Below are 20,301 nucleotides of genomic sequence, written 5' to 3' on the forward strand. Positions count from 1 at the left end.
AGCATAACTGTCATTTGACAGTCAAAAGGTATATTGTATATTAACGCCAAATTTTTATCAATAAATGCTACTCGTTTGCTCAACTGGGATTAGCTGCCATTTACTGCATCATACCACTAGGGGCACCGCTTCACCAATTCCACTAATTTATAATACAACACCTCATTCTCAAAAAGAGCTAGAAAAAAGTCTTTATTATTGTATTTATTTGGCTGAATATTCTTTCCTTAGAAGATGTTGAAGGCAGCGTTTTTGCTGTTTTTTCCTAAAACAGACTCATTTAAACATACTGAGTCAAATACTGTGGAACTAAAGCACTCGTGTTTTTCCTAGAAGCGATTCACACAAACAGCTTACTTTAGCTGTGTACGTGTACATGCTGACGAGAGATTCTGGAGAAAACTGCAATACTTTTAATGGAATTATTGAATCGGGGTCACCCTGTCTGGAGAAGTCATGGGTCATGGATATAAGGACACACAACCACACACAGCTCCGAGCCGCTTTAGCTGTATTAGCAGGGTTGGGGATTATTGTTTCGAAGGACACACACAACACACACACAGATAGCCATGAGATTTAAGGGTCCCATCATGTGGAAATAGATTTTGATTTAAGTGACTGTCTCTGTGTGAAGGTTTCTTTGTGGGTTTTGAAGGAGATACGAAGATATAAAGTTGTGTAGGTGTTGAGCACAGTCTTTAATAAGAAAGAATATAAATATGCATCCATCCTTGTGTTTCAGCCACAATCACTTGCTGATATATCTTTTTCAATGTGGCTTTATGTTTGTGATTCTTAGTCTTATGGTGTAGTATATCACTAGCAAAAAATTTGCATTTTTCAGTCTTTTTCTTTTTTAAAGGTTCAAATAGACAAGCAAAATGCAGCAATAAGAAACATATAAGCACATAAATTCCCCACTAATTATGCTGGACAAGATCTATTTGAAAGGTCTGATATTTCAGACACTTCTAAAGGGTTTCATCAAATAAGGAGGACATGAAGAAAAACATACAGACATCTTTCTGTCTCCACTGCAAAGTTGCTATCAGTAAATATGATTTTTGTCTCTGGTATTCTCTATGAAATGCCATGTGTTCTTTAGCAGAGTGCAGGATGGGGTGGTTAGAGGGGATTGGATGGCGTGGAAAGTGGGTCTTGTGAATGTAGGTCTTTGAAACAGTGTGTGTGTGGGTAAAGCAGGCTTACAGTAGTAATCCTCTTCACAGACACCCATCTGACTAGCAACAGGACGGGACCCAGACAGACACACACTCATGCCTCACGCATATACGTGTTTGTTAGAAGGAAATCTGTTTTGGTTTGCCATGTTTTGAGAAATAGGCTGTTAATGTGCCAACATCTCCAAGTGCATGCTCGATACACCCCTCTGATATCTGGAGATGTCTAAGTGAAGTTGTAATCTTCCAGTAAAGTTTTAATTTCCTTAGGTGTGGCACCAAATTCTTCTGCGATTGTTTTAATGCTGCATTCTTTTTGTTTTTATCAGCCCTTTAAATAAAGTTGCGCCTCCAGGAAACCGGACCCTCTGTTGACTTTATTGGTTCCTGAAGTTTGTCATTAGGGCTTCCTGGCTGTGATGTCATCAGTTTCTTAATGACAGAGAGGAAGAGGGACATTCATCCCCCAAATAACGCAGGAAAAACAGACAATTTTAAAAGGCATAATGAGCCCGTTGGAGCACGGACAGTGAGCTATGGCTCTGTCACTGTCTGACTCATTTCGTCTGGGGAGGGAAATGCTTTTAAGATCCGTGGCACAACATCAAAGTCCCTCAGTAATATAAAGTTAAGCCACTGTTGACTTTGGGTGTAATGAAGACCGAATCAAATTAGATGGGTTTTAAAGAATTGACATGTGGATCCATTCAAATAATCTTATTTGAATTATGCACTGAAAGGAAACATGGATGAATGAATGAGACCACCACAACTCCAAAGTAAGACCGGACAAGAAATATTATTTGTATTTGTTTTTTTATTATTATTTTGGCATTTCTTTGTTTTGCATTTATATTAAGCAAAGTGCATCTTATTTTTTTTCTCATCAACACATTGCACAATACATAAATAATGATGCATATAAAACGTCTTCATATTTACAATTAATAATATATTTATATATAACATAAAATACATTTTTTTCGCTTCTTTAATTAAATCCTAGTCATTTATTAAACAAAAGTCCCGTCAGAATTTTAGACTTTCTTCTTCTTTTAAATCCTTTTTTTTTTCCCGTGGAGAGAAGGGAAAAAAAAAACAAAAAACAAGGAACGTGGGTGTAGTCCGTTTGTGAGGGCTGTTGAAGAAGAGGGGGAAGGCTGCTGCTGCTGGTGCTATCGGGTGTTAAAGATGACTTCCAGCCAGCATGGGCAACTACTGATGAACTGTCTGGTGTAGCACTGTCCCCAGCCTTTCACAAAGCTTATCTGCACTGTGAAGCCTGTGCGAGGCTGCTGCGTGAACTCGTGATCGTTGGGCCTCTGCAAGCTGCCGGCCTTGTCATAGTCAAAAGCTTTAATGGAAAATCCAGGGAACACCTTGTGCACCAGTAGCGTGCGCGAGTCCGGGTTATCCAGTGTGGCCGACTTAATGAAGATGGGATAGCAGCTGCGGTTGTAGACCCACACCCCGTCCGGCTCGCGCGTCAGCTGGATACCATAGCCGATCTTGGCCCGCACCATCTGCACCAGCGGGGACTTGTTTTCGGAGCAGAGCTGGCCCAGGCAGAAGCCGTTCCCCTGAGGTAGATCATAGAAGATGTCCAGAGAGGGTTCCTGGACCGAGTAGAGGCGCCCGACACGAGTCTTCTCCTCCCAGTATGCCACCACGCACCAGTGGGCCCGCTCGCCAGACTCCTGCAATGCCAGGGAATCTGAAAGGAGAAAAGAGTCAAGAGAAGGAGAGGGTTAGATTCGAGAAAACACAATGACACTGAAACATTAGGCAATAAAATACTCGAAAGGAGAGGAGAGTAAAGAGACATAAAACCAGAAAAGAACAGTGTTTTATAAACATGCCAGCTAGTAAAAGTAGATCAAGAGGTGAAGAAAAAGTCAACTATGTCGAGGAAAAACACTCCCAAAACGTATTAAAACGTTACTACTTCAGAACAGTTTCTTCCTCATTCCTTGTTTGGGAAATGGGGAATTTGCTTTTGTCAAGAGCCAAAGCTAAACTGTCATCCTCGATTTCTGCCACACAGGAAAACCATGTTGGAATTCCTGGACTTCAGACAAGAAAAGCAACTCTGAGACACTGGCAGGCAAGCGTCCACACGCAGTACAATATTTATCTAGGCATTAAATGCTTATCTTCTGTCTGGCTCGCTGTATTTTTGTTGCGGCGTGGCCAACAATGTGCTGACGTCAACCGACTGTCCGATCGTCTCCCCGTCTCTCTCTCGATGGCAACGAGCTTCCCCCCACTGGAGGAAATGATAGGAAACCGTCTTCGAATTTATGCGTGACGGAGATTAACCTGAGCTAAAACCGTGTTTAGCTGACGAGCAAGGCGGGCTGTTAACTCTCAAAAACCTCCCAGTTGTCTGAATCGTTGACAAGCTAGGCCTCTGCAGTCTAAAGTTTCTCTTGAGCGTAAAAAAAAGTGTAGCGTTGGCCACGCTCCAGTTTCCAAACTCCCCCCCCTCCACCACCCTTTAGAGTGCCTCCTGCGCCATGCCTCGCGCCCCCTCGCCACCCTCCCAACCCTTCATATCTCTATTCCACAGAAATCTGGCTCCCAGCTACTCCCAGAGAGAAGAGTGGGAGCCAGTCAGGCGCAAGGGAAATAGAGGGAGACAGAGAAGAGAGGGCGAGAGGAAAAGAAAGAGGGGGTGGGCAGGGGAGGGAAGGCTTTTCACATATTTTGACTGTTACTTTTGCAACTTTGCTTCCTCTCGTGGTTTTTTTAGGAGCCTCCTGCGCCTTTTGGGGGGGGTCATCGTATAATCGCCTCAACTTCTATCTAATTGTTCAGCCATCTTTTATACTTTCCGTCTTCCTCACACACACACACACACACACACACACACACACACACACACACACACACACACATTTACAAAATGAGACATGCAAAGGTTAAAAAACTGTTTGCAAAGGGAAACAGATATGAAAAAAATGGACAGAGCCCCTCTCAGTGGCAACCATCCTTCCCATTCAACTCCACAGCCACCCCCCCTCTTTCTTTAATCTGGCAGCGGCTGTGAATGTAACCGGTAATTTGGAAGGTCCCGTCTGAGAAAAACTGCAACATTAATGTGGCAGGATCTGTGCTGGCCCAAGCCGACTTACCCCAGCCTGTCATTAGCCTTCATTAGAGGAGAAAAAAAAAAAAAGGGGGAGACAAAGACAACACCGGGGGAAGAGACAGAAACAGGAGGAGAGAGAAGGGAGCACCAAAAAAAAAGGAGCATGCCTTCCATAAAACAAGAGCGGCTGAGCTCTTTGAAGTTGGTCTGAGCCGAGCCTCGGGGAGTTTATCGTAAATCCATCCTCGTGGGGTGCTGGGGGAAACTAAGTACCTAGCTCTCTACCTCAGGCCAAACTGGAGGAAACGAAAGGTTCATCTTTGAGATAAGAGACAGAAAGTGTCATCTGTATCTCAGGCCGGTGTCACACAGTCTTGCACGTACAGGGGCTGATGGGCAAAGAGGACCGAGTGGACTGGACTTTCTTAACAGCTGACAGCGGGCCTGCTGGCAGAGCTCACCTGTGGGGCCCTTGTGTGTTTGTTATTGCTGAGAGAGACAGGGCCTGGCGTCAGAGGTCATTAGAGCGGCTGCCTGTCTGAGCCTGTCATTGCAGCCTGAAAACACCCTGCTATTCAGGACTACATTAACTGCTTTTCACCCCCACCCTCTCCTTCCCCCATCTCCCTAGTCATCCTCCCCTCTCAGAAGCTCGCTCAGACTGCAGGTAAGCGAGAACCGCAGAGGAGAAAAGAGATGAAAGGATAAAACGTACGCAAGGCAGACAAACGGAAAGGGAACTTATAATAGACAGGCCAGGTAGCAAAGCAGCACGGAAAGTAGGATTCAAATCCTTTTATAGCTTAAAGCTGCACCACTGTATTTTTAAAAGAACACTACAAGTGCCGTCGTGCTGAACAGTTAAGTTAAGGCCTGATCCAAGCTCTAATAAACAGTGCATGCCACTCATAATCCAGCTCAAATGGCCCTCGCAGGTAAACAAACACCAACTTTCACTGTTCACCAAAGCAGCAGAGCCGAAACCAGCCAAGATCCTTAGGGTGCCGCCTCAGGAAGAGTATGTTCGCAGGTTGTCCTGACAGCAGATGAGCTTACACCTCATACTGATGAACATTAAATGAACAGACACATACACATATATTAATAGAGGTGAAAGACACACTCTTTATCTGTGGGCCCCCATATCGATGCGCTTTGAGCGTGAGGTGAGACTCAATTTAAACTGATTTCAATTTTTAACACATTTTTTGCGAGGTGTCTGCCAGTCTGCCTCCTCGCGTTACCGTCTGACACTATTTCAGGTGCGTCTGGTGTAGGTGCGTGCGAAGCTGTGCTGTCAGAGCGCCTGTCCTAGCGTGTTTCCATCAGATACGGTCTCTGAAATGCTCCGAAGGCTGTCTTATTCTCTCGTCTGTGCATCCGTCTGCCCGTCCAAGTCTTAGCCCCGGCCTACCCCCACCTGCTCGTCTGCACCCTGTCCTTTCAGGCTACTCCATCACTGGAGATAAGCTGGCTAGCTAGCAACCCTCAGGCCATCTGTCACCCCAGCCCTTTATGTTCTGCCCCTGTCTGCTGCTCTGTCCCATGGGGTCCACATGTAACCCCCCACCCCTCTATCCCCAAATAGAAAAACAGTTTTCATGCTAGTTTACTAAGAAGAATGCCAAAATGATGCTGCAGGATGTATGGGCTAACGTGACTACTGGTTATGAGCAAATCAGCATATTTCTAGCTGTATTTTTTTTCTTCATTTTTGGTATTTAATGCACCATCAGCTTGGAGATAAGTCCGCTGCAGCATATGAGGAAATTATAAATACATGTTGTTAAATAAACATCCCATGCAGAGCAGCATTTTTAGCACATAATAGCAGATTTGGCAAATGGTCAGGGTGTTAGCTCCCCTGTGGTTTTTAATGGTCCCCAGGCTTAAAGAGCGGACGCCACGCTAGCTGAGACAATTGGACTGAGTTTGAAGGGAGGAGGGGTGGAGTGGGGGTGGCAGACTAGGTGCTTCTCTTACACAGTCTGCAAAGGTTAATCATTACCTCTGTCTGACTCCACACACACACACACACACACACACACACACACACACACACACACACACACACACACACACACACCAAGTTGTTTCTATTCATAGAAGTCAGCACTGTCACAGAATTACACATTAACGCCATCATGGACACACACACAAAAAACCCTCCAACCTTCTGTTCTGAACTATACTTTCAACATCTGCAAATAGTGAGGAGGCTCCTGAGAACCGTCTCGCATCGATCCCTGAGAGCTATGTGTGTGTGTGTGTGTTTGTGCTTGTCTCAACTCGGACGTGTAATGACCCTGTCGTCATCACACACACACAGAGTGCAGCTGAAAACAGGAATGAGGAAGACATAAAGGATACAACACCACTGGGGTGGGGGAAAGGGCCCTTCACGGTGCCTTATTTTCCAAGTCAACACCCTCTCTCAAGCAGGGGGAAAGTCTATCCCAGAGGTCAAGGGTCAACCTTGAGGCATTCCTTTTGCTCTCTCTGCCATGACGTATATATGCTCAACCCTGTGTGTTTGTGTGTGTGTGCGCCTGAAAGCCTGGCATTTCTCACTCTGTATTCACAAAGAAATGTAGTCTCATTGATTTTAGTGTAATCAACAGCAAACTTTCCGCCTTCTCACAACTACTACTGGCTGATCAGCTCACTTTTTTCACCGCAAGAATGAAATGAAACAGCTTTTATTTGTCACTAGCAGGTTGCCCTGCAGCGAGATGGAACCCCCCCCCCCCCCCCCCCCCCCCGACAGAAATGTCAGCTGTTCTGCGTGTTACCGTTGTCTCACATTAGCACAGACCACAGATTATAGACAGTATACAGTCTGGCTGGTGTTTCTCAAGTGCTGAAAGACAACGACCAAGTCTACACTTGTTTGTGATTGATTACTTGTTGTGCAGCAGAGCATGCAGCCATTAACAAAAAAAAAGCCATTAACTTGGGCTAAATTATGTTATTTATCAACTCAATTGCACTGTTTCTTCAAAGAATACAAACTCAAGCTAAAAACAAAGAACGCGAAAGAAGATGAGAAAATGAAAATCCTGCAAGTCACCTGCATTACCCACAATGCATCTTGACAGTTCTTGGTAAGTCCACACTGATGCTACGTCAAGTGATATAAGCCATTTATAGAAGTGGCATGGGGGGGGGTGCAAATGTGCAAAAATGACTAATACGGCCATCTTCACCGTGCATCAAGCAGTGAAACTACTTTTACTGCTTTAAGTGTCCCATTGTGTCTGTCGAATGCCACCATTTGCAAATTGAGAGTGAAGAAGAAGAAATGATGCACCAAAAGGCAGAGTAGGAGAAAAAGAAAGAAAGAAAAGAAGACAACTGAAAGGCGGTGGGTTTAGTAGCAGACAGAGGAAGTGGTGCTTCAGAGTGGCAGGTTGGGTACGATGCAAAGTCTTACTCCCCGCCCCCTAGCTCAGGAAACATAAATAAGCCCCGATGGCAGGAAAACCACCAAGGGGAGTGGCACGGTTTCGCTATCACCAGATCTGACTCCTTGCAGAAACACAGATAGAGAGAATGAGTTGCAGACACGCCATCTCTAACATGAACCATCCAGCCACAACGGAGGGGGGAGAGAGATAAGGAGAAGAAATGTTGCATGTCCCCCCCCCCCAAATGTCTCCATCTATGGTATAATTTTCTCTTGAGTGGACGTTCCTGCCGTAATTACACGATCCGCATGTCTTGAAGTCGCTCAGGCGTGGTGTTCTCCGCGGCTTGTGACAAAACACAGGGCCATTTCGTAATGAAACGGGGCGGCCGGCGGCTTCCATCTGGATCCACATTATCACTAAATTGCAGCACAATACTTTTTTCCACTCAAGGACACCCTTGTTTCCGTGTTACACCTCCTCCCTGCTCCTGCTGAGTTATTATTCCAACACTTCATCAAGCTGACCCCAACACACACACACAGCCACTCCCTGCAGCCCAGATTTCCCAGGGTGACAGGACAAATAAACACCAGCTAGTTGACTACAAGGTGCCAGGCAGACTGCAGTGATGTCATCGGCTCACTTTTTGCAAACGCACAGGTCGAGAGATTACCCGCAGGATCTGTATCTAAGGAGCCATTTATACACACAGACACAGACAGATGGACAGACAATAACCTGCATTGTTGTGGCACAGAAAAACCAAAAAACACACCGTGGGAACTAAACAGCTAGCAGAGCCAGTTGCATGTGATCAGAGGTTTTTGTTGCATTCTTACTCTGTTATTAATCGTCATACACCTCTACGCGTCTGCGAGCGAGCATGCATGTGCGTGCGCTTTTGTGTGTGTGGGTGAGGGTGGTTGTGCCAATGCTCAGGATAGAGATGTGGCTACCGACGGGGTTTGGGCCTGTCACCAAGATGAAGAGAGGCAGAGCGAGAGGGAGAGACAAATACACACCCCTCCACTCTGAGTACACAAAAGACAAACCGACTACATGAATGAGCAGGCGGGAGGGTGGAGACGGCAGTACTTTGTGTCACACTAGAAATTTCACACACACACACACACACGCACACACACACACACACACACACACACACACACACACACACACACACACACGCAGGTTTACAGGCATGTGTCTCCACTTATTTCCATTCCTGTTTTTATCCAGTTAAAGACGGCTTCTATCCCTTCCTTCCTCTTTCCACTTCGCACGCTCTGCCTCTCTCTTTCTTTCCCTCGCCTCCCTCCTTCATTCATATCTTCATACATTGAGGTAATGTCAAAATCCACTTCCACAGAGTGACTGCAAACCAAAACAATGTTCATCTTGTTCTGGGCTTCCCTCCAGCTTTGGCTCATGGCCAAATCTGCATGGGCCTCTTTTCAATCAACGGGCTCAGCAAAGGTAGGTAAATGTTTTCAACTGCAAGCGATGCTGCGAGAGGACAGGGAGCGTGTGAAGCTTCGCAAAAACTAGACACGCTTTCCTCTTCTTCCCCTTCTCTTTCCACCCCCCACCCCGCACCTCTCTATCCTCTGCTGTCTGTGTGCGCTGTTTTTTCGATTTGTGCAGCATAATGACACAGGGTGGGGAACAGAGGACAGCCAAAACCAAAATTAAGTCCCTTGCCAAGAGGCGGTTTGGCTGCCGCGCAAGGAGAGGAAGTGGGGAGTAATGAGAGATCCTGGCCCGGCACGGGGCGGCCCAGCTCTGCTCGGCTCAACTCGTTGGCTAACGCACAGCCTCCAAAATTACAGAGAAGAGAGCGAGGAGCCGGCCACCTCTCTCTCTGCCTCTCTCCCTCTCCACCCAAAGCCGCCATCTTCTTTCCCTCTCCATTCCTTCCTCTTACTGTTCAGGCAAAGGAGAAATTTAAAAGAAGAAGAAGATCTAACCAAAAAGGAATGAAGGTACAACCAAAACAGAAACCCTGTTACGGTCAGAAAAGTGCGAATTCGCTCTACCGTAATGGGTGCCGCACGCGTTTCTCTCATGGTTTAAGGAAAACAAATTTTCAGTTACTCTCTCTCTCTCTCCCTCCTTCGGTGCACTCCACTGTTTGTTTTCCGTCAAGATGAGGCCTCAGCTGCCTCCCTGTCCGCTCGCCTTTTCCTCAAAGACATGAGGTCATATCCTGCGCAGCCCTTTCCTCTCCCTGCTAACCCAAACAAGGCAGGAATGCTGAGGGAGACTGAGGGTGCTCTGTTTCTGAGCTGAGCTCCTAATTGCTGGAGGTTCTTTTGCAAAAAAAAAAAAAAAAAGTAAGATGCCGTCTTAGGTATTTAATACTTCATACCAAACATACAGGCCTTATCTCGCCCTCGGTTTGCACCAAAAATGGGCCGTTTCTCTGGGACCTTCAGCATGACAGCAGAACTAGTTTGATTTAATGAGCCAAGGTGCCAGGACTAAATTTAATCTCTGATGAAGGTTAAACTTCCAGCCGATTCACTGGATGACTAATTGACTGACTACAGGGCTGGCCGACTGTCTGTCGAGTGAGGTGACTGGTTGGTGGTATAAGAATACAACTGGACCTAAATTTAACCTGCACTGGGAGGAAGCGCCTGTGTGACAGTCGGCCATGCGCCAGGGCTCACACCAAGTCATTCTATCTGCCCGCCTGTGTGTATGTGTGAAAAACTGTATGTGTGTGCGTGTGTGCATGCGTACATGTCACCACAGCAAGACAGGATCCTGTTACACATAGGCACTCCGGGTCAGTCCCCAATGGCACCAACAGGCATGCCACCGACACACAAACAACACTATACATCCCAGAGAGTGGGAACATCAACAGTGGTGGCCGGTAACTTGACTTTAAAGAAGGCTTTAACAATAAAGTGCAGAAAGCCGACAGTTAATGTCTGATCCAGACTTCCATATCTTCAAATTCACAAGTCACGAATCCAAAAACTCACAACCAACAACATATTGCAAGCCACTTTAAACTTAACAAAATGAATGATTGGCAATGTGAATGCTACCTGATCTGCTCATAAACTCAACTGAATGCACTATATGGCTTTTAACGAGTTACTTAACACCCTACAGATTCATAACTCAGAGTCCAGCACCCTCTTAACTCTGGCCTGCTCTCCATTTCAAAATCTCTCTTTTTGATCTCTGTCTTCTGTTCTTGGTTCAATCCAAACCCCTGATCCAAGCCCTCACTCCCAGCTCAAACAGAGATCAGCACCCCGACACCCAGCTCCAGGCCTCCAGCCATCGACCCCTCCTCCTCTCCTTTTCCCTCCTCTCTACTCTGTTTCAAGCTGATGACGTGAGCCAGCGAGAGGAGCTTTGGAGCTGGTAGCCTGGCAGGCAGCCTAGTTTGCATTTGCGCTTGTCGCTGTCACAGCTCACTTAACTCCTTCCTGCCTGGATGGCTTTTCCTGCAGAGAAAGAGCCTCCTCTTTCCCGACTCTGATGTCCTTTGGTCAAGCTTGTGCTCTCGCCTCAGGTGCAGTTGCGCATTAGATCTACAGCTTGAGCCTTCTCCTACAGACAACGAACACTTAATTACTGCATTATAACGCCAAAGCAGAGAAGAAGTGGCACAGCTCTTGCTCACTCCCAAGTCTTTCCCACTCTCCTTCCCTGAGAGCCGCCCTCCTCTCCCTCTCTGTAAATATGTCTGGAGAAGAACATAAAAAGGGCAGAGTGAGTGAATTAGAAGGTCAGCAGCGGGCCTCTGGGAGAGCCATGTTTCTTTTGTCAGAGCCCCAGAGGGAGGGAGCAAAGAGGGAAGCAGGGAATGAAGGAAGGGAGGGAGTGAGAGGACGAATGGATTAGCCATTTTTTTTCTTGGCTTGCCAGGGAAATCATGAGGGCAGAGCACTGGAGCCACCCCGCCTGGCCTTTTCTACCTCTAATGCTTTTTACTGAGGAGACACATTCACTGAAACGCTGCCATGTCACCCTCGCCAGGAAAGAAAACAGGGGTAGGAGGAGGGGTGGCATGTATACTTCACTGAGGGAGGGGAAAAAGAAAGGGAGGGGAGTACGAGGAGGCCTGTTAAGACTCCACTTCTTGGGTTTCACCGCTTGAACTGGGCCTAAAATGTGTCTTTAGTTAATGCACACTGGGCCTACTTTAGTGTCCATCTGATGGTCTGGCAGAGGAGGCGGAGGAGAGTAGAGACTGATTTTTAGGTTCTCTGTTCCTCTAACACACACACAGGCAGACAAGCAGGCTAACCCCACCACTAAACAAAGGAGGGGGCTGGAACGGGCAGCGAACACCAACTGACATAAAACAGGCTTTAAAGGCCCGGTAATGAGAACCATCTGAGGCCAAGGAAAGCAGAGAAAAGCACAGAGCAATCTCAAGGCAAGCGGCGAACAAACTCTTTCTCTCTCGCGAACACCCATCTTAGTCTGGAGCCTGCGGATGGGGGGCAACGGGCAGGGAAGGCGGCGCTGCCAGAGGGAGATTATGCGGGAAATGCCGAAGAAGCTCGAAATACATCCTGCCAGGGAGGTTGAAGAAAGAAAGACGCCTGTGTCTCACTCTTATCCCCACAGAGCCCGGAGGAGGATCTAACAAATACGTCCCCTGTACGCGCAAACACACCCAAACAAACACTCATGTCTGTCGAAGCCAGCTTTTTTTGCTCACATTTTTCTTCCCTCAATACCACACACACAGAACATATTCTTCTCCAAACAACGCTTGAGCGTGTTTGTCTTCCATTACAACACAACACGGAAAGGGGATGAGAGGGAACGGGGAAGGAAAAGGAGAAGAGTGGAGCGTTGTTCAAAGAGCCAGGAGGGAGGAATTTATGTGGATGTGGGAGAAATACGCCGCCCTCCTTCAACGGCTTTTTTTATTACAGAGGGGAAGCAGGGGCCCCCACAATCACCGCCTCCATCATCGCAAGTATGGAGGGAATACGTGTGGTTGTTGGGAAGAATCAATAGAAGAGGAAAAGGAAGACATAAGTGGAATGGATTGGGAGAAAAAGAGCAGAAAAATGGGTAATAGTAGGAATATTTACCTGAAAGCCCCACAGGGGCCGAGTAAGTCGTTCCTCCAGTTTCACTGGATGAAGGTCCAGAGTCTGGAGAATCTAATGGAGAAAGAAGAGTTTGAATCAGTGTGTGTGCATTTACATGGCAGTGAGAGGAGACAGCACAGCAGCAGCTGCGAGGCCGTCAATCACTCTGGTGAAATCAATGCCTAATGAAGATGCTGACGACGAAGCTCGCACCCTCACACATACGCACAGGAGACTTACAGCGGAGCGCTTCTCACACCCCTGATAATCCCCCATAATCCACTGCTTCAGGAGGAACGTTAGCCCGGCTTCCCCTGCACAGACGAGCTGCTGATCCGAAAAGAGGTGTATTCTTTCTGCTAACGACTGAGCGGAGGGTTCAATCTGGGCACGATAAACCCCGCTCAATAACCCAACATTACACGACCGCTCTGGGTCTGAGTAGACCGGGCTTGTGTAAAAGATCTGAATGTCAAACCGACATCGGAGTCTTCACGCCGAAAAGCAAACAGAGCTGTCAAAGATGCAAAAACAAGCCTCGAAATCATTTAGTGGGCTCAAAAAAGGCTCAAAAAAAGTTGCTTATTCTAAATGTTCTTCATGGTGAACCAGCAGATGCGCGCAATAGAGAGAAAACTAGACCCGCTCTCTCCTTCGCTTTGCATTTGAATGCTAAACTCCCACTAAGACTTGTAATGTAGACTAGTTTCAACACGACACCTGAATGGAGCTTCAACAAAACCACAGCATGTGCTGGGCGAGGGCTAGGACCAATGCAGACTGCTGCTGGTAGCTTGGGATTTATTAATGATATATTCCTTTTGCGTCAACAATGCTGACCACCACACTATGGAGCGGTGGTCAGCGCCACTCTCACTGAAGTGTAAGGTCAGTGAAGTTTACCCAACTCCAAAGCACCCGCTCTGACTGCTCAACAAGGCGCCAAAAGGCGTTATATTTATTTGCACCTACAGAAGTAATCCACGTATGGCAAGGAGTGCTATTGTGTTTCTGCTGAAAGCAGCTGACAGAGCCAACCAGAGCGGTTTCACTGCTCCCTTCCCACCCCGGCCCGTCCAAACGCAGCCCATGCTGCTGCGGTCACGGTAACGAGATGCACGGGCATAACCCGAGCCTGCCTCGCTTTCACCGGCTGCCAATGGCCTTGCCCTGGTCTCCCGGGCAACAGTTCACAGCTGACCACAGGGCTGAGGTGGGGGGGCATCAGAGAGAAGGAACTAAACAGTGTGTGATTTATATTCCCCAGAGCTGAAACAAGGTAGCGTTTTATGTCTGGCCTACTTTCATATTGACCGCCACTGCTGGAGTGGGCAGGCACCATGACACGCATACCCCCCCCCCCCCCCCCCAACCCACCCACCCACTTCCTGCTTGCTGGAATCATAAAACCATCATCATAAAATTCATGGCCCTTCCGCTCCGTGCAAATTATTTAGCAACGTCCAATCGCCCTCCATGCAGATTTCTCTGAATGTCATGAGGATTTACCACATCCTCAGATAAACCAAACACACAGAGAATTCTACAGAAAACTGTAATAACGTCCAGATACATGAACCAGCTGATGACTGACAGTTCCCTGAGGCGGTAGGGAAAAACCCCTGGCTTTTTTTTGTTTTTACTTTTTTGCATGATAAGCTTATTTGTCCCGTGTGCATACAAGTGTGTGTGTGTGCACTCTCCACCACGCTGCAGTGTTTTATTAATACTTCTTTCACCTACTCTGCCAATAAGGAGACGCGCAGACAGACACGGGTCGTCTCCAAGTAACCACAACCGCAGCTACGCGGGCTTAACGCAACCGAACGAGGAAAGAGAGCAGCAGGTACGCTCCGCAGAGGCGTGAAACTGACACATCTGCTTGCACGCACACACTTTCTGTGGGTTTTTCTTTTCTGTTTTTTTTTTTTTTTTTGGGGGGGGATTTAATTCCCATTCAGGCTGGTATGAGTTGTATAATCATTTCCTTTGTGTGTATCCAGCCTTCTTTTCCTATTTACATTCTTGTTTCCTTTCATCAGGGTAAAGTCTCCAACTGAACTCGTACGGAGACGCCACTGCAACTCCACAGGGCAGACTTCACATCAGCTGAGTGTTAAGCACTGAGGACTGAGCTGCGGCTTTTTTGTTTTGTTTTGTTTTTTTCTTTCCAACACTTTAGATCAACCCTACTTATATTTAACTTTTTGAAAAACGCTCTTTAAGGACAACATCACTGCTAAAGAGGTGATGACAAAGACGGAGGGAAGGAGGAGGGGGGCTTTGAAGAACCGCAGCTGCAGCTGCAATGACTTCCTATTGTTTCCACTCACTCAAAGCCACTTTCTCCTCTTCTCCTGACTAACTGGCTGGCTGGTCGCCTAACTGGTCATTGTTTAACTCCTGCACTTGTAGACAGCAAGATGATGAGCAAACGAGCAAAAAAACAACACAAAACACAGAGGACGGGATGGGAAATTATGTAGATCTCACACTATTCTAGCTACAGTGTGAAGTTTAACACACTGAAAACTGACTTTGCCTTGTTTGACATAACTTGATGCCACTTTCCTGAACAGAGGAAGAGAATGACAGCAGAAGCCATGTGTGGAGCGAAGTGCACAATTAACACGGTTGCAACAGTTACGCTTTAGATGTGGAAGAAATTACAACAAAGCCTCTCTTCTGTTCTGCAAGACATCAAACCGGGAAATGGGGACAGTGACACCCCCAGCTATACACACACAGACACACACTAGAGACACACAAGCCCTCACCCTCATTCTGTTGATTAATTCAGCTGATAAAGACTGGCTGGCTCCAGAGACGCCGCTGTCTGTCTGTTTCTCCCTGCGCTGCGATTCACAAGAGATAGACGAACACACAAACAACCCCCCCCCCCTTTAGCCGCACACACACACACAGGAACACACAGGCTGCCCCCGGTGATGTGCCAGTCAGTCAGTCTATAGCTGGTGTCTCAACTTTGTACTGCCTTGCCCTGGCTGTCAGCCATGCTGGAAATGGCTAGCCAGTCAGCCAGACGTGCCACTCCACTGCTATCATAAATCACAACATAACATGGAGCCATTTCCTACACACACACACGCACTGGAGAGGCACATACAACACAAACATTCATAAATGCAACATAGCCTTTTAGATGGAAATGTTATGCAAAAACAAATGCGCTTCTGGCAATAACATGAATGCATATATTTATGCATGAATAGCAAGCTCACCTGGTGGTTTAAGATAGTCCATGGGATAGCGGGAATATGGTGGAGGAGGAGACTCTGTATGGAGAAAAAAAATGAGTACATGAGGAAAAAAAAGGGAAAACAAGGGAGGGAGAGATCGAAACTTTATGATAAGATTTGTCATTTTTCAGGGGGGAAAGATTTGTGTCTGTCAGCTCCGCCTGGAGAGGCAGGCTGAGAGGCCGGCTGGGCGGCTATTGCCTTTCATTGGCAGGCAGATAAACAGGGGGGGGGCCGCCTGGCGCCAGAAGGGCCACTATCAGCGTCTAGGACAAACTGAGATACGGGCCTCTTTTGGCCCGGGACGCCAAGCAAACGCGCGCACTCAATCGAGCGAGCGCGTGCACGCCCATACACACAGAGACCCTGGAAAAACTTCACCGTGGAAAGACTGGAAGACTGTAAAGCCCTGTGCACTTCGGAAATGCCATCTATGAAAGGTTTAAATAGCAGAAAGGCTTTGTTGTTGTTTGGAAAGCGCATATTTGAAGTGCCAAAAATAAAATAAAGCATGTTCTTTATGTTTGTATACGTTAGGATACATGTTACCGTTTTTACAACACGGCCAATCAATCAATTATTATTTTAGTCAAATGACATGCCAAACTCGGATTTAATGGCGCCACACTTCCGAAAAGATGGGAAGGTGTTGGGGGGGAGGGGGGGGGGGGGTCTCAGCACGCTAGTTTGACCTTATGGAAACTCAACACAACTGTGCCAACAGAGGTGATGTCATTTGAATTAGGCTAATTAGCTCTTTAGGTAATTCTGACATGATGTCACAGCATCTGAACTTGAACTTGCTCTGAAATAAGGCCAGAGAATTCAAAATACTTGCTGCCAATAAACAGATAAATAAACAAACGTGTCTATTTTCATAAAAATCCAACTCACCGAGTTCACAGAGCCTGCTCATGTGGTGGGGATTGCAGCAAACAAGCTCTGGGTTGATTTTCCCGTAGGATTCACAGCAAGACAGCCTCTTCAACTCCGAGGAATGCCTGAGGTCCGGCCACCTGAACACTTTGTAGAGCAGCATGGGGAGAGAGTAAGACTGTTGACCCACTTTGGCGTCCACTTTGCTGGACAGGAGCAAGCAGGGGCTGCGGGCACCCCCTTTGGACTCCACTGCCTGCAAAAGCACCTCCAATTGTTTCTCTTTGATCTTTTTCAGTATCGAGTGGGTCAACGCCTTCAATTCAGCCTCCGACCCTGCGTTGGACTTGGCCACCTTTGTCGTTTTGCCCATGCAGCAGCCCCCGGAGCCATGCGTCCCTCTATCCGTTTCCCCGTCGCCCTCCACGGGCGCACGGCTCCTCCAGAGTCGCCGGACGAGCCCCGATCGTTTGGTCCTAAACATGCGGGACGAAAAGAGGGTTTCCCGGCTAAAAAACGAGCATTGTGTCCGCAAATCATGAAGATTCCGGGATCCGAGTCCAGGCGGTGATAAGCAGCCTGAGAAAAGACGGTGGAAAAACTGTGGTCTGGACAAGCAGAGGAAATCTGTAGCATACGCCAGTCTCTTTCGCCGTCTTCTGCAAACCAGATCACCAAAAAAAGCAGACAGGGTTCACGGGACAGTTAACTTTTCCTCCGGGGATAAGTCACCATCACCTTCGGGAATTTAAGACTTGTGTCTGATGACGAAAACCTAGCAGAATGTGATCGTTAAAGCGAATGGGGGAGCAACCCTGCTGCGCGGAGCCTAAATGTGTTACAATTTTCACTTGGTGATGTGCAACCCAGAGCAGTGAGCTGACCCCTTAAAAATTCTCCAGGCAGCTTTTTCAGCAAATAAACACTGCCTTAGAAAAAAAGAACGAAAAAAGCTTTCTGCCAGTTCGCAGTAGCTTTAATGGAAATTACAGAACGTGGGGCCTAATTAAGCCTAAAATGTTATAGCAATTATCCCATGAAAACCGAAGCTCGCTGCCGTGTGTCTTCAAGAGCATTAATCCACAAAAATCCGTGATCCAAACTGCACAGAGTGCGGTTCTCCACCGGGCATGCGGAGGCTTTATTTATTTATTTGTTTGTTTATCCGCTATCGTCCAAATATGCCAATCGTCTGCAGAGGATGTGGTCTGCCCGGGTTGAGATGAGCCAGGGAGCAAAAATCCAGGTCTGAATCTCTCACCCAAGTTGAGTTGCGTTTCTAAAGCCCGGAGAGAGAGAGAACACTCGTCCAGCAGCCGAGCGTTTCGACCTGTTTCAACACACAGGCGAACCTTTTTCTTTTTTTCTGAGCGTTAAAATAATCCCAAGCTCGTATCTCACGCGAAGTTTCCGTGGAAGAGAGAGCGAGCCGCCGACTGCGATCTCGAGGGGGAGTATGAGGCTGTCTGTAAATGAGGCGGATGGTTTGGGTGCCCTTGCTCCGTCTCCAGTCTCCAGTGCGCATTGACGCGCCCGGTCACGTGTGTGTCTAGACACCCTGTCGCTTAAAAGAAATGTGATTGTGTGTTGCGCAAACAACAGATCAAGCAGAGCCTGCGGCGCACTCACACACACACACACACACACACACACAAAACCTTTGAAAGGAGGAAAGTTTGGGGGCAAAAAGTTGCCAGAAGGGTAAAGTTGAGAAACTGTGACATGATATAAAGTCTTACAAGAAATTTCTCTCGTCACTGTTTAATGCTGAATAATTGACAGAGCGATAGTGACGTAAATTTGGCCCCTTAGTGTCATATAAACGTTTTTTTTTTAAGTTTACTTGATGATTGTAAACTCAAATGTCCTTTTCGAGCTCCAACCACGTCTAATAGCTCTGTTATCTCAGCTTTACTAACACTGGCTTCATATTAAAGCAGCTCTGTTGCTGATGTGTGCGTGTGTGTCATTTAAGCTAGAAACACTCTGATTTCCACCTTTTTCTTCTGGTAATATAACATTTGTGCATTTGTCATCATGATTACTCAGGATGGTTTGGCTTGGGAGGGGGCTGCGTGGGATAGTCCCAAGGGCGACACTTCAACCACTCACCGGATATGTCGGGTCGTAGATGGAGCTGGTTCGGATTAGGGATTTTTTTTAACGTATAAAAAATGTGCCTGAAAGACTTAACACAAGGAGAGAGAGAGAGCGAGAGAGAGAGCGAGAGAGAGAGGCCAGTATGTCCCAAGTCAGACGGGAGCGCGCTGCTGCCGCCCTCTGGACGTTTGGTTTCCAGGTGGGACGAGCATCACCAGTTTTCTGCCTTTTAATCATCAACACGGCGGTTTCCACCCTCTTTTATTCATCCAGCGCTCTTGCCCATCACTTTCCCGACTTGCCTGACAACAGATGGGATGTGCCCACATGACTGCTGTCTTTATTATCGGCCGAATCCATATTTATTATGACAGGCGCAACGGTTTGATTCTTACCGTTTCGATCTGTTTTGCCGTATTGTGTGTCGCTGAAGAGACAAAACACAAACAACGTCATTTAAGTGTGACAGCTTATTTATCTCTATACGCACATATACATGATCTGTTCTCTCAATAAACTCACTTTTTATTCAAATAAATAAATAAATGATTCGCACTTTGAACCCAAAGTGTCCGAGGCCTTCAGATAGGATCTCCTAGCATGTACCAAACCCTTTGCAATGTGCGCATGAATAATATGCATGTGTGTGTGTGTGTGTGTCACCTACATGGCTTAATGTGTTTACCTCCACAGAGACAAGTCCAGAGGAGGTGACAGGGGTGCTCCCGGGGGCAGATGGGAGGGGTGTCTGATAATGATGATTGCAGAGATGTGCGGGGCTGGGGGGGCAGAGGTGTGCATTGTGGTCGATGGATGGGGGTCGGGCTACCCGCATTGTCCCAGGATCACCCACTGGCGCCGAGCAGGAGGAGACTCAACAGCCCAAACAACACAGGGGACTGCGCCTCTTTTTTTGTTGTTAAAGAAGTCTGGAAGCAATCAGTCAGGGGAAAGGGTCTGTCAGAGGTATTGTGGAAGTCGCTGCAGACGCACGTTGTTCCCTCCCCTCTCCCCCTCTCTCCCTCTCCACTTCTCCCTGCCCTTCCTTTTGTGTGTGTTACTGACTATTCCCCAGACTCCAGGAAGTAGCCAATTTTATCTAACCAGTTTCCATTTCAGTCTGGATTCAGTCTGTCTGCAATAAGGTGCAGGACAAGGATTCATTAATATTTTTTCCCTCCCTGCGTGATAACGTTTTCATGTATTTTTAAACCACACCTGACATGACAATAACTGAAGTAAATACTGATGGTGTATTTACATGCTTGGTGGAGTCCTGTAATTTGGTGTTGCGAACACTATATT

The 20,301-nt window shown here is 47.1% G+C and overlaps 1 protein-coding gene across 2 annotated transcripts; it reads right to left on the reverse strand.

Moving 5' to 3' along the window:
• Positions 1-1,981: 1,981 nt before the first annotated feature.
• smad7 (SMAD family member 7) lies at positions 1,982-18,428 on the reverse strand. Of its 2 annotated transcripts, XM_085279820.1 has the most exons (4): positions 16,915-18,427; positions 16,003-16,056; positions 12,761-12,832; positions 1,982-2,898 (listed from the first exon to the last, which is right to left on the reverse strand). In XM_085279820.1, the coding sequence occupies exons 1-4, from the start codon at positions 17,378-17,380 to the stop codon at positions 2,360-2,362; spliced, it is 1,131 nt and encodes a 376-aa protein (XP_085135946.1). In that variant the 5' UTR covers positions 17,381-18,427; the 3' UTR covers positions 1,982-2,359. The 2 variants fall into 2 exon arrangements, with proteins under 2 accessions (XP_085135946.1, XP_085135947.1); XM_085279821.1 differs by lacking the exon at positions 12,761-12,832 and having other exon boundaries at positions 16,915-18,428.
• Positions 18,429-20,301: the final 1,873 nt, after the last annotated feature.

Source organism: Mchenga conophoros, linkage group LG7 (genome assembly GCF_057382185.1).
Source record: "Mchenga conophoros isolate Kocher_MC1m ecotype Shallow Benthic linkage group LG7, M_conophoros_male_GT1.1, whole genome shotgun sequence".
Taxonomy (NCBI): Eukaryota; Metazoa; Chordata; class Actinopteri; order Cichliformes; family Cichlidae; genus Mchenga; species Mchenga conophoros.

What these genes read in the sequence shown, in the direction of transcription:
- smad7 (XM_085279820.1), bottom strand. Translation starts at nt 17,380, where the DNA reads ATGTTTAGGACCAAACGATCGGGGCTCGTCCGGCGACTCTGGAGGAGC. An exon ending in GAGCAGGCTCTGTGAACTCG is followed by an intron (nt 16,057 to 16,914) that starts GTGAGTTGGATT and finishes TTCTCCATACAG; the next exon opens with AGTCTCCTCCTCCACCATAT. An exon ending in GGACTATCTTAAACCACCAG is followed by an intron (nt 12,833 to 16,002) that starts GTGAGCTTGCTA and finishes TTTCTCCATTAG; the next exon opens with ATTCTCCAGACTCTGGACCT.